General features: G+C 35.5%; 1 protein-coding gene across 2 annotated transcripts in view; it reads right to left on the bottom strand.

The window, feature by feature from the left end:
• Positions 1-3,339: 3,339 nt before the first annotated feature.
• The window catches only part of LOC126298492 (uncharacterized), a 1,054,904-nt gene continuing 1,044,040 nt past the window's right edge, over positions 3,340-14,203 (bottom strand). For both annotated transcript variants that reach the window (XM_049989828.1, XM_049989829.1), the window contains 2 exons: positions 11,451-11,611; positions 3,340-7,668 (listed from right to left, as the gene is read on the bottom strand). In XM_049989828.1, coding sequence (XP_049845785.1) covers positions 4,882-7,668; positions 11,451-11,611 — 2,948 coding nt within the window. In that variant the 3' untranslated portion in view covers positions 3,340-4,881. The remainder of the gene's footprint in view (positions 7,669-11,450; positions 11,612-14,203) is intronic.

The following is a 14,203-nucleotide window of genomic DNA, read 5'->3' as shown; positions in this document are numbered from 1 at the left end:
AAGACAAAGATGATTGTGCCACTTACTACATCATTTAGTTACTGTACCAAAACTAACAAACCATAGTTTATGTAGAGTGCAACTGTATCTGTGGGAATTCAAGGATGACTTAACAAAATGTAAAAACCAATGACTTTGTAATGATTTATGTGCCAACAACACACAAATGTGCTTTGTTGGTGAAATTAAGTGACAAATGGCTCAGAATTACATGTTATGTTTCTAAGGAATAGGAAAATATGTTCATGTGGCTAGAATTGTTGGATGAAAGTTCAATATCTCTTGAGCAAATAGCTTTTGTTCCTAGAAAACCAGATGTTGTAAAGTGTGGCTCATGTTTCTCAGGAAAAGAACTCAAAGGCTTTTTTCTAAACTGAGCGATTAAGGGAGGCTACTGCTACCTGAAATTGCAATAAGTTCAAATTTAGTTCAATACCTATGTAAAATATTTTTTATCATTAGTTGTATACAACTAAGAATAACTGTGCTACAGCTTCATTGTGGTTGATAAAAATATTTTTTTAAATATAAATTCATTTTTACACATCATGGTGTTGGCCAATTTACACTCCTGCTGGGGATATTTTGACCAGGTAAGTTGCTGTCATCTTTGTTTCCTCTTTATCCAGCATCAAGCTGGATTGGGACATTCATGGTACTTCCCCACTTTCCTGTGTCCTTCCACCATTCTTCTATAACAGGTTTGTTTATTTTGGCAGTCTTACACCTTCCATTCTCTTTACATGTCCAAACTATTTTAATCTGTTCTTCTCAATTCTCTCATTCAGCTTTTCTATTCCAATTTTGTTCCCAACATCTTCATTTCTCATTACGTCTCTTCTTGTTTTCCCTAACATACCTCTTAGGAATTACATTTCATTGACCTTCCCTTCTTCTTGGCATTGACCAGGTCTGTGATGGATATGTCCATATGGGTGTAAAGTATATCTCATACAACTCTTCCTTAGACTTCATGGGACCCTCCGCCCCTCCCTCCCTGCTCTCCCTCTCCGCTATAAGCCCCTCAGCTACTGGTAAAATTCATTGCCCTTTTGTACCCTTTTGCTAACTTCTGCTTCCATTCTTTAATTTTCCAACATCACATAGCCTAGATATTTAAAGTTATCCACATTTTCAATATCCTATTCTTTAATGTTAATTTATCCCTTTCCTTCTCTGTCTCCTCTGTTACCACTTTAGTCTTGCTTTTCTCCACATTTGCGTTTCATTCCATATCTCTCGGGATATTAATTTAAGGTATGTGTTTGCTCTTGTACCTCCTTGTTGTTGATTTCCCACGCCACAATACTAAGGGCAAATAGCAATAATTTCATCTCCCTTCCTCTATGAGCTTCTTTTGTCTCTCTCACAGTGTCATCCATTAACATTATAAATTGCTTGTTTCAACCTCGTAACATTCCTAAACCAATTTGGAAAGATTTATAGGATGAACCAATAAATCAATTGTAAATCCTTCGAATTTGGGTCTAACCACAGCTGCAGGATTTCTGTTGTTTGTTTTCCAAGTATTTTTCATTATTCCTGTGGAAGCAGTCAAAATTACCCAAAGTTTTACTGGTGACAAAATAAATTATTTTCTGTAGTGTATATGCATTTAAATAAAGTAAGGTATAACATTCAGTGGCTATTCCCTAAAGTACCATATACAGTTTGATGAAAATGTTTATGTATGTTCTGATACCACATTTAAATTGAAAACATTGTTCAAAGTATCCCCATTTGATTGTACATGAAATTCTATTTGCTTATACTACAGTAAGTGGAACATTGTTTATTTGACTATAATGAATTGAGGTATGTTGATAAGAAAGGTGTCAGCCTAAATATGATATGGGAACTTATATGTGCCTATATTGTGTACATGAAAGTAAGTAGGTAAAGTTTTATCTTGTATTTTGATAAGTGCTGTGTCAAGAATGTGATAAAATTGGTGCTAAATAAATAGATAAATAAATAATTTACATCTAAAAACAAAGATGATGTGACTTACCAAATGAAAGCGCTGGCAGGTTGATAGACACACAAACACACACATACATACACACAAAATTCAAGCTTTCACAACCAACGGTTGCTTCATCGGGAAAGAGGGAAGGTAGGGGTGTGTGTGTGTGTGTGTGTGTGTGTGTGTGTGTGTGTGTGTGTGTGTGTGTGTGTGATGTTCACTTTGCAATATATTTAATTCTTACTGGTATTTGAGGTGCACTATGATTCACACAAATGCAATACAAGACTTTGTCTCATTGTATATGGTTTGGAGTGGGGTGCTACTTTCCTCTAAAAAGGTCTTCAACACAATTGTTGGGAGCTATAAGCAAAGAAATAGACATTCTCTGCAAGTTAAAAAATAAATTAATATATATATTTTTTGTTAGTCCTTCTGCAAAACACTAATTCTTTAAATTCAAAACTAAAATTCCAGTGAACAGTACAACTAGTAACAATACTCATTATAAACAGACTGTGGATTACTGTTATCCCTTGATAAATGTCAACACAAATATGTAGTCACTCAACAAGCTGAATTATCAGTGGGTAACGATTTTAACTGAGGAATCAACAATTATATTCAAAGTAGCAATGTTTCCATTAGTTCTGTTATATTTATTTTAATCTATGTAAGCTCAAGTAGTTGTAGGAGTTGTTTATTATCAAATAAATTGTTGAAACAGGAAACAGAATTAGATTCTAAAAGTTGATTCATTTTGTTAATGTATACCTTGGCTTGCTCTACGTTCCTAATTGCTTTACTTTTTGGTGAGATCTGTGTAACATGATGTGTAAATGAATGGATGAAGCTGGCTGTGCTGATTTGCCCTTGGTAAGGTTCCCAGTACGGAACATAAATGAATCATTGTTGCAATCATATTTTATTATTATATTTATAGATACAATAATAAAACCTGTTTCAGAGTAAAAACATGGCAAGGAAGTTCTGGTAGAATGTTAATTACTTAGTAATTAAGAGGGATCACTCACTGAATAGCAGAAGTGTTGAATTGTCAACAGACACACAAGAAAGAATGAGAAGATATTAGCATCAGGATAAATTCTTTAACAGGATAGATGAAAAAACACACACACACACCATGCAGATACTCTTTGAAATCTAATAATTTATGGTTCTTAATACTGCAACTGTTCCAGATGTTGCTTGTTCTTAATTGTAAGTAAATGGTGTATCTCTTGTGAAACTGCAGTTAATGACTATCATGTGGGCAAGGCTGCAATGAGTAGGTTAGCTTACAGTTAAAAAATTCAGTAGTATACCAGTTCATAACTGTATGGTCTTTAAAAAAGACATTTTGAGTGAGTATATTATTTGATGTAACATTGTTTATTATGAAATGTGTGCATATGACAAATACATACATTTGAATTATCATTTTGGCAGACTGTCACACATTGTTAATGTCATATACACCCTGCAGGTACTAAGCAAGTTACCAGAATCATAAATAATTTGTTTGTTCTCTGAATGTGAAAGGGGTGATTCATATTACTTAAAGTTACTTTCTTATAAACGCCTGTTCATACAAACCTTGAGAGTAAAAAATTCTTTGTCACTGAAATTCAATGTAAAAAAAGGTCTCAAGCTATCATTCACCAGAAAAAATGAAAAAAGTTCTTTTTATAGGAACAGTACCACATAAATAAAGTTTTCATGTGATTTTGTGAAACATTAATAGCCAACTTATCAGTCAGCGGATCAATAACAATTTCAGTGCCAAACATATTACATGAATTTGGAAATTAGGCTGTACACATCTCACTTTATCTTTTGATCACCACCATTCAGTTCTTCCATAAAAAAATAGTTTGATTTTTATCTTTCTTCAGTTCTGAAGAACACATCATAATATTTGTTTCTGTTAATGAAGAACTTATGTAGAAGTGTGCCCATAAATCAACAACACAAGCTACATTTTCTTTAATGAATATCTGCACATTTATTACAGGAATGGTTTTAATAGATAAAATATCTGATTTGCTGATATAACACAGGTATCTACGGATTTTATACAGTTGTGTATGTTGCTAAATATAACCAGTTGAATACACATTTTGTAGTAACTACTTTAAAAAACAGAACATCAAAGAGAGTTCTGTAGTGAAAACCAAAAAACAAAATGTGTAACAGTTCTCACCATAAAACAGCAAGCCTGCCATTTGAGCCTACTGACATATCAATTTAGAGACATATGTATAACAAAATATAATCCATGTACAGGTACTATAGCAACATTTAAAATGATAGCAGTGATTTTTAATGTACTGAGGGACTGACTAGAAACATCTCATTATTTGCTTCAAAGTGTCATTATGTTTGGCAAGCTTACTGTGTAAAAATGTTGTTTAGTAATTGAAACAAGGTTTTTCTCAGTTATTTTTGAGTTTAGTATGGTTAAAAATAAATTCCATTTCATTGTAATGTTAACTTTAAAATGTATAAAGAGGTATTACAAACACATTGACATTATTATTTCACAAGCAAATAATCTCAACTTTTTTAGTGTTAAGGCACATTTTATATAATGTCTAAACAGGATCTGAACAATTCAGATTGTCCCACAAAATTGATTCAAAAATATTCAGAAAGGTACACTTTGTTAGATACAAAACGAGAAACCATTCAGTTACAGTATCTCTGAATAATAACTACATGAACTAAAGCACTTTACACAGTCTTTCAAGTATCTTTTATTCTACAAGTCTACCATTTCTTTGGAGGCTGTGTTTTGAATTATTCATTTTTCTTAATTGCTGTAAATACATGTGGGAACGCCACCCACAGAATAAATATTAATGTCTTATGCATGAAGATAATATGTTCACACACAATTCACAGAAATTATTAGTTCATTTTAGTAACTTGGAACTGGATCGTAGTTTGGCAGTTGAAATATCTGATGCATTAGCTACTGAGTCCTTAGCAGCACTGGCAGCAGTGGGACGCATGAAATTGGAGCTACGGTGGCTGACTCCAGCAGTAGCTCTCAGCCGTCCAGTGGGAGGTCCAACACTGCTTCCACTACTCGAACTGCGACTAGCAGGGACTGAAGAACTTGATGCAGGCCTTGGAGTACCTACATTTTCCTTGAAACTCGTACTCACTCCTGAAGTAACACGAGGCCTTCGAATTGTAGGACCAATGCTACTACCACTGCTTGAGCTCCTACTTGCTGGTACTGACTTGTGTTGACCTGAAGCTGATTTGAGCTGCACCTGTGTCAGTGGTTTCTTTGGAGTTGTCCTGCTGGCTGAGCCATGGTATCCAAATTTACTGGGGGTATACTTTGAAGTACTGTTCATTTCACCTGATTCTTTTCCAAGCTTTGTTGTCAGTGCTTTGATGGCCGTAGTGTAACCTGATAAATCACCACTTGATTTTGTTGTTCCCCCACTGACACTTGAACGACTAGAAGACTTTGATAACTGAGGGGCATTTTTTACAGTGTTCACTGAGGTAGAACTGTTTAATGAGCTTCTCGAACTGCGAAGACTTGTTCTTGAATTTGACCGTTCAACAGTACGCCTTTTCTGCAATGGCTTTGTAACACTGGATTGTGAATCACTCTTAATGAGGTTATTAGACCTCAGAGGTATGATACTTCTTCGACCTTCTTGGTCAGAATTTTTAACATTTGAATGTTTGCTTCTTAATGAACTACTTCTACCAACAGGATGTCTGCTAAGATCTGAATGCCTTGTGCCTCTACTTTTAACTGCTCCAGTGTCTGTGTCAATTTTACTTGAATTAAATCTTCCTGGTACTTTAGAATATGATAATTCATGATGTGATGCTGAGTGATCAGCAGGTAGATCCGAAACCTGTGTCTGAGCAGCATTGGTGCTACTGCTTGTATCAGCACTACCACTGCTGTCGGCTCTTATTACGTGTGCTGGTCGGGTTCTAATCCTGGTGCTTTGACAACCACCTGAAAGGGATCGTGGTGAGTCAGTAATGTCAGGGTCATAATTACAACCGGAAGAAGTTCCATGGCTTGGAGTTTCTGAAATTAAACTTTGTGTTTCCTCAAATCCTTCATCATTCATTTCATGCTCAGTGCGATTAATACCAGATTTGAGATGACCTGGACCTGATGCATTGATTCTTATTTCAGGTATGAAATCACTTTTTTGACGAGAATTTTGAGGAGATGCTGCAAGCATTTCTCCATCTGTTGTACCTTTATCTGAAAATGAAAGTGCTTCAACTTTTGGTTCTCTTTCGCCAACAGATGCATATTTTTCAATATCTTTTCTTGACTTTGAAACAAAACTTCTCCTCGGATCAAGTTCCCTTTTATCTGAAAATTCAGATGAGCCACGAGTAAGTTTCAGTGCTTCTTCTACTTGTCTTGGTTCAATCATGCTTCGAATTCTCTCTCTGTTTGCAGATAATCCAGTTCTGGGACGCAGCCTTGTCTCTGTACTAGCACCATTTACTGAAATTTCAGAACTTCTACTACTACCTTCTTCTGTTCTTGGCTTTATACCATGATTGTCTGTTGTAGTCTTGTAATGAAAATTTTGTTTCTCTGACTGTAGCCTGTCCAGATTTTGAAGCTCATCACTAACAGTTGTAATATCTGCCAGTGCTTCTTCTGCTACTTTGCCCTCATCTCTGGTAGCCCTCTGTTTCAGATTCTCCTGCCATTTCTTTAATCTGCTCTCTTTGTCATCCTGTGTGGGAATGGAACTCTTAAGGGAATATGATTGTACACGAAGAGTATTTGGTTTGATGATTTGCTTTTCTGGTACAATTTCTTGAGCAGCACCATCAAGTCTTCTGGCAGTATTTGTGTCTTCCCCATTTGTGCTTCCCGCTTCTTTGTCACATGCATCTTGATTCTTTTTGTATCTTCTTGTCCTACGAGTCAAAGAAAACCTGTCAAACTGGCCATCTCCCAATATTTCTTCCTCATCTGCACATTCTGCTTTTCTGTTTCCAGTCAAATGTGTTTCCTTTGTGGCTGCATTTTCTGTAACCCTGTCTCCTCTGTATTTCTCTATTCTTTTGTTCAGGGTGTCTCTGTCTTCCACAGCAATTCTCCTGCACGGTGTATCTGAGTTTGTTGTTAAATGCCTCGATAGTCTGTGGAACTGATGATCATCTGAAGTTGGAGAAACTGGAGACTGTCTTGCAGTGGTGTCTACTGAATCACTGGGCTCTGAATGCACTGTTCTGCTTGCATAATTTCTTCGTATAGCAGGAGGAGTTTCAATATTATCAGAATCGATTTCAACCTTGTCAGCAACACATGCATCCTCTCGGGTTTTTCGTAGACGCCTTGGCACAGTTGGTGGAAGTATCTGTTCATCGTCAGTTTTGGTGTCTGGTTTTTCACTCACAATGGTCTTAAGGAAATCTCCAGGAACATCCATTGAATGCCTGTACTTTTGAATTAGCTGTGAACGTGTCATAAGTGGACTATTTGGTTGGCTCCCTGGCAGAGCTTCAGTAGGCTCTGTAGTATTTCTACGTGGATGCCGCAGAGTAACCTCTGGAGTAGGACTTGTGATTTCTTCAGATGGATCATTTACATCACTTGGTCTTCGAATGTACAAGGTGAGTTTATCTTGTGCCGCCTCTTGCCCAAGATTTCCAATGATTCCCTTTCGTTTGTCTTCTTCTTTAATTGCCTGTAACAAAAATATTTAATTCAGAGGGATTGCATATTTAAAAAGAATCCTATCCATAACACTTATTAAACATGTCTCAATACTGCATCATGATTTCTGAAAACACTAAAGCCTTAAAAGAATTAGCAGAAATGAGGAAGGAAATGCATATTTAAATAAAAGAAAGGAAATCACCATCTGTGAATACTGCAACACCTTGAAGGACTCATCAGTTATAAGGGAGGAAGACTGAAGTTCATATCCTGTTGATATCAAGGCCATTTGAAACAGAACCCTAATCAGTTGGATGATGAGGCAGAAGAAAACCCAATTTGAGAATGCTGAGTGAAATAGTTTGCCATTCCTCTAAAGTAATTAGGGAAACCTGAAAAATCTAAATCAGATTGGGCAGATGGGTGACCAGAGTCTCACTCTTCCTGAATTTCAGTCCAGTGTCTTAACTGCTACTACAACTTGTTATATGATTCATTGGTAATGAATAAAATTTAGTACACATATGACCTACAGTCAAAAAAAGAAATGATGAAATGTGCAGATTAATAAAGCAGTTTACCCAAATTCAATATTTTCCAAAGCTTTGATGGGCTGTGATATGAACCTCGACAGGTCACATTATCAAATCATAGTATTTGCACCTGTTTCTGGGGAGAGATGTTCTAGATAGTTTTTATCTTGGGTATATATTTGGTAGGATAAGCTACTACCTGACAGGAATGAGTAACAGATCAGTGAAATCGTAGATGTGTTCAGTAAGTGATTTGTAATGTGTATTGGCAGGCAAGGAAAGAAGCAGTATTTGTTGTGCACACAAAACTTCAGAATACTTTATAGCTTGTGAATAGGCAATAAATTGCTGGAATACAGCTCCAGGAAAGAGTTAAGGAGCACTACCTGCAGCTCTAAAATTTCCTTAATGTAATAGTCATTGTTCAGTTCACCAAGAAGTAACAGCAAGTGGGATCAGACATGATACACAATGGTGCAACCAGTGTTCCTACAGCACTATACCATCTAACACTCTCTTAGAAACAGCATTTATTACTGTAATGTCTCATACAATATCAATCATCACTATAGTCCAACATGACTGTCAAGTGCATTTACATCTGGTGGTATCTGGTTTGGAATTAATTGTATATTGAAGATAGATAGCTGAACACTCTCTTACTACCAGAAACTGTTGAAATGTCGGGGAAGACATTGGTAGGCCTAACTCTGTAGCAACTGACACTCAGAATGAACCACCATGAGTCATCACAGTCAGGTGTATGATACCTTTGTTGTAATGTACTAACAAATAAGATGACACTGTGGAACTAGGCTGCATGCATCACTTTCATATAGAAAGGAAATGATTCATATTCACAATTTATCACTTGTAAAAGTCTTCACATAAATGTAAGCTTTGTTAACATAAAATGGATGGAATTATTGTGTCAATGAAAAACTGATGTAAGTAGTCTAAGGCTAAAAAATGGGAAAGAGCTAAGAAAAAGTACAGATAGAACAGAAGTTTGATTCAATGTACATAAAGAAAACATTGAAATTAGGCTATTGTTCTCATTATCAGAATGAAGATTTTTTAAACTGAATGAAATAAATTTGAATGAAGTGGTCTCTTAAATGGCCAGATTTGGTCTTTATATTCACAAGAACACGACAATATGTTATAAAGAGAAAAATGTTTACTGAGTCACGTTTCTCAGATAAAAAAATCCTTTCTAGAAATTGTTCCTATACATAATTTGATTTATTTGAAACATTCAGGCATGTAAGTAGAAACACTGCCTATGGAATGGCACCAGGATTTTTCTGCATGACACGCTTTTTTCGTCTAGGTCTTACTAGTCTTGCCTCGCACCTTGCATACATCTGCCAACTATGATTTATTTTCTTCGTGGGCTGCACTTTTTTGGTTAAAACATGCTTGGGACAAGAATGAGAGCTGCAAGTTTCTTGACAGTTGTTGCCACATACTGCACAAGAAACTGTAGTAAACTACTTTCTTTTCTTTTGACCACATTACTTATTTCTGAATAAAGTACTCATGCAACATGCTAATCACTATCAGGCAAGAAAAAGTTTTTTTCTGCTATCTGAAATGTCATCTCTAGAAGGATAATACAGTCAACTGGTCTGATTTATCCCTCATTTTTCAATATTATAATCATTTTTTAGATCTGGCATGTAAAAAACTCACAGTGCATAAAAAATGGGCTGAAGAGACATAATACTAGCTGGTAAAGTTGTATGGAGCACAACCCAAGAAGCAAATATACAAATCGCTTTATTCAGCTTAAAATAGTTGAAAAATCAGAAGATACATGGTAGCAAATTGCAAAGACCCTCCCTAGTATAGTCTACATCATTCCCATCAGATGGCACCAAGCATAATGGCTGCTATGAATCTTTATGTACAATGGGAGCCAGACCTTGTCACTCTCCAGCTGACTAGCTGTTGTGCCTTGTGTCATTCTTGAGCTCTGTCCATATGTATTAAATACAACTTAAATACTTCACTAAAACGTTTTACCATTTGGATTTTTAATATATTAAAGAACTGTGCACCTCATTGAAAAAAGGCTGATTTATGTCATTGGATGACATAACACACTCTCCAAACAGACTGAATTAATCACTGAAAATTATTCTATTCAATTTTCTCATGTGTACAAAAATAATGAGCATATTATTTCTGAATTCTCAAGCTGTTTCACTGAAGAAATTCACTTAGGATTGTGTTACAAAACTACCAGTGATGAGACAGTTTTGGAATGAAGTGCATTTGAAAAGCATGTACCATTAAGCTATTAAAATGAACTTAAAAAAATATAATTACAAGAAAGGTCACACTTTAATGTGAAATAATGATAACCAAAGTATAACATTTATCACAGCAATAAATAGTTTTCTTCAAACTTCCTCATATAATCAGACAATGTGTGAATATCTACAGTTTTAAACAGTTCTTTTGAGATAATGAAAATCATAATGCAGGTGATTGGAATGACATTTCCACACCTTTTAAAACAGACCTCAGCTGCTATGCATCATATCTCAAGTGTATGAGGAATAATCACATACTTTACGCTCAAAACATATTATGAAGTTTTGGAGCTGTAGTAAAAACGGTATTTGACTAAACTGCCATTGAGTAGCAAAATATGAGATCAAAGCATGTTACACTATTTGTTATGGGCAATGAAATGTAATTTACTCAGTCTTATTGAAGGGCAGAACATTCACAGTGGCTTAGAGGTAAGATATTACAAAGTAGGGTGATGCTTCTCATGCATAAATTAATGAAATTTCTATCCCATTCAAACTATTGTTAGCTGCTTTTAGTTCAAAATAAAGTGCTCCAGTTTCTGCTTTTTAAAAAAATGACACTGCAGTAAAAATGATTAGCCAGTTACTTTGAAAAAAGTTCCAGTTTGCATCTTCAAGTATAATTATATACTTTAACCTTGTCTATAGTTTCCAATGACTTGCTACTGGCTCTTGTGATTATGTGTGCTGCTTACATTCCACAACTCTATTATAAGTAATTCTTGTATGATCTAACTTGCATTTTATAGTGAACAAACATGTTCCCATCATTTTTCACGGATAAAAAGAAAATACAAAATTTGATTTATTCTCCAGTGGAAGCCAAAATAGTTACTACATTAATATGTGCAATTCATTAACATCAAGATTAAACACAACCTAGATAAACTGAAACAATTAAGCACAAAAGAGCATCAGTGATATAACTATCATGGATGAGAATCACACATTACCTGTAGAGGGTTTCCTTGTGATACTGGTTCAATGCTGCCTCTAGATCTCATCCGCCTGAGCCTTCTAACATCAACTTCTGTTTCCTCAGCACTGTTTGGGACATTCAAATTGGATTTGCGCCAGGCTGATTTGTCCTTGATAGTACTGTGGGGCTGAGCATCTGAAATAGATAAAAATTCAATAACTGTAGGTTATATTTTCAGGCAATTGCTCTCTGACTTAAATGTTTGATGAAAAAAATAATTGTTTGGATGTACTGATGGGTAGTATGTATCATTCTAAAGGATAAACCTACAAAATTTCTTAAAGAATAGCTTTGTTGAGCTCAGAGGTGACAGCTGTGATTGGTTTCTTCAAGCAAGAAAAGTTAGACAGCGATATTTATTTATGAATTATGCATTTGGTAATGTAATGAATGAATCATGAAAATAGCCATGTCTCTACAGTTCATTTGGAAGAACAGGTTGTGGAAAGAAATATTAGGAATGGGGAACTAAATGGCTGTGTCTCTGCTGTGCATAAAATATGCAGTATGGTGCCTTGAACTCATTATACCTGTTGAAATAATTATTTATCATACTGTCATCAGCTGTGCTGTATACAATGTTGAGTTGTGGTTAGGACTGCTGGCTGACAAGTTGTGGGTTGCCAGTTCAAGTGCGATCACTATCAAATATGTGTTATTTAGTATTTATCATTTCTGAAGGGTTGTCAAAGTTTATTATGCTTGTAATGTTTGCATATTTTGGAACATTCTGTGTTGCATAAATAGCAGCACTCTCCGTCCAGGAAGCAGTTCTTTTCTGTCTGTACATTGGTGTCGATAGTAAAAGTGCTATCAGTGCTAACTAAATGTTCTACTTCATTCAAGGCCCTGCTATTGGACTGGATCTGATTGTGGTTACAATGTGACAGTATCAAAAAAATTGGCATCAGTACATGTAATCACTTGATCCTTATTAACAATTTAGAAAAAAAAGGGAAGATATCTTATAGTTCAATTACTGTGTTAGTGTCTTTGGAGTTGAAAAGTGCTCTCTCCTTGCTGGATTTATGAGCAATGGAGCTGCAGAATAGCTAGACTGCACTATACAAAATTACAGGTATGTTTGGATTATGCTTCTTTATAACAATGCATAGTCTCAACTACAGCAAACAGGCGAGAATTTCTTGTGTGTTGAACCTAAAATCTCAGTCTAGATTCTCCAATTGTCTTCTGTTTCCATAACTAAAAGTAATTAGAGATGAAAGATTGCTTGTTGCAGTGAATTAGAAGCAGAGTAATATGATTTGACAAAGTTAGCACAAACTTCAATGTGAGCTGCTTTTAATAGTTTCCACAACAAAACTCTGTCTTGAAATCTGGAAGAAAATCCAAAGAGATTCTGGCCTTATAAAAGATATATCAGTGACAAGAGTCTGTCACCATGTGACAGCTATGGTAATGTTACTGATGACATCACTACTAAAAAGGGGGCAACTAAATACAGTTTCCAGAATCCCTTCACTGAAGAAAGTGCAACAACTATTCTAAAATTCAAATCAGTTCATGAGTGCGAACCTGAGTAATTTGGAAGTAAATACCCTTGGTGTAGCAAAGCAATGTAAGTCATCAAATAAAGTAAGTCTTCCAGTCCAGGCGGTATAACAAACGGGTTCCTTTTGAAGAATGCTGATGAAATGGCTGCATTTTTAGCAGCCACTTGCTCAACAAAAGATCTGTACCCAAAAACTTGAAAGCTGCATGGGCCGCAACAAAAAACAAGGAAGGAAATAGAAGAAATTCACTGAATTTTAGATCCAGATCATTGACACTGATTTACAATGTGATTTTTTAATATATTCTGTGTTCCAATAATCTGAAATATCTCATAGAAATGATCTAATGACACACAGCCAGCAGGGATTCAAAAAATATCTTTCTTGTGAAACACAACTGGCTCTTTATTTACATGAAGAAATGGGTGCTATTAACAGAGGATGTCAAGGTATTCCATATTTCTAGATCGGCACAAATTGACATGGTCACTCACAAGCAGCTTCTGATCAGATTGTGTGCTTATGGAGTATCAGCTCAGTTGTGTGTCTAGATTCATGATTTCCTGTCGAAAAGATCAAAGTTTGTAGTAATTGATGAGAATTCATTGAATGAAACTGGAGTAATATCTAGGGTTCCCCGAGGAAGTGTTATGGGCCCTCTGTTGTTCCCAATAACAGGGTGTTCCAGGAGGAATGGTCAATATTCAAGTGTCCTCTACCAAGTACTTAGGTGTGAACTGCAAAATAATCATGTAGTTTTAGAAATGTGATTACACATAGAATGGTATGATAAATTAATGAAAAACTCAAAATACAGGAAGGTGGATCCATGTACTCAGTGACTATAAACATGGCAATACAGGTTTTTCATAGTGGTCTGATGGCAAGTCCACAGCAGAGATGGTTTGCTATTACCCAACTTCACAGTGTGCACGAGGAAGAGCCAAGTATGTGTGCAGTGAGTATGATTTTAAAGAGTCCTTCTGGGGTGTACATTTATATTAATGCTGTGATGGATGAAGATGCAAATGAAAGTTAAGGATGAGGTGAAATCTTGTTGTTGAATAATATTGTCTACTGTGTCCATGAATCTGTACTACTGTTATATCTTTGATGTCTTTGTAGAGATTTTTTTGTCTTGATGTTATTACACTGCATTACATTTTGAAAATAATAATAATAATAATAATAATAATAATAATAATAATAATAA

This window comes from Schistocerca gregaria, chromosome X (assembly GCF_023897955.1).
Source record: "Schistocerca gregaria isolate iqSchGreg1 chromosome X, iqSchGreg1.2, whole genome shotgun sequence".
NCBI classification, from domain to species: Eukaryota; Metazoa; Arthropoda; class Insecta; order Orthoptera; family Acrididae; genus Schistocerca; species Schistocerca gregaria.
Note: the sequence above shows the minus strand (reverse complement) of the source record. Positions and strands in the feature narration are given on the sequence as shown.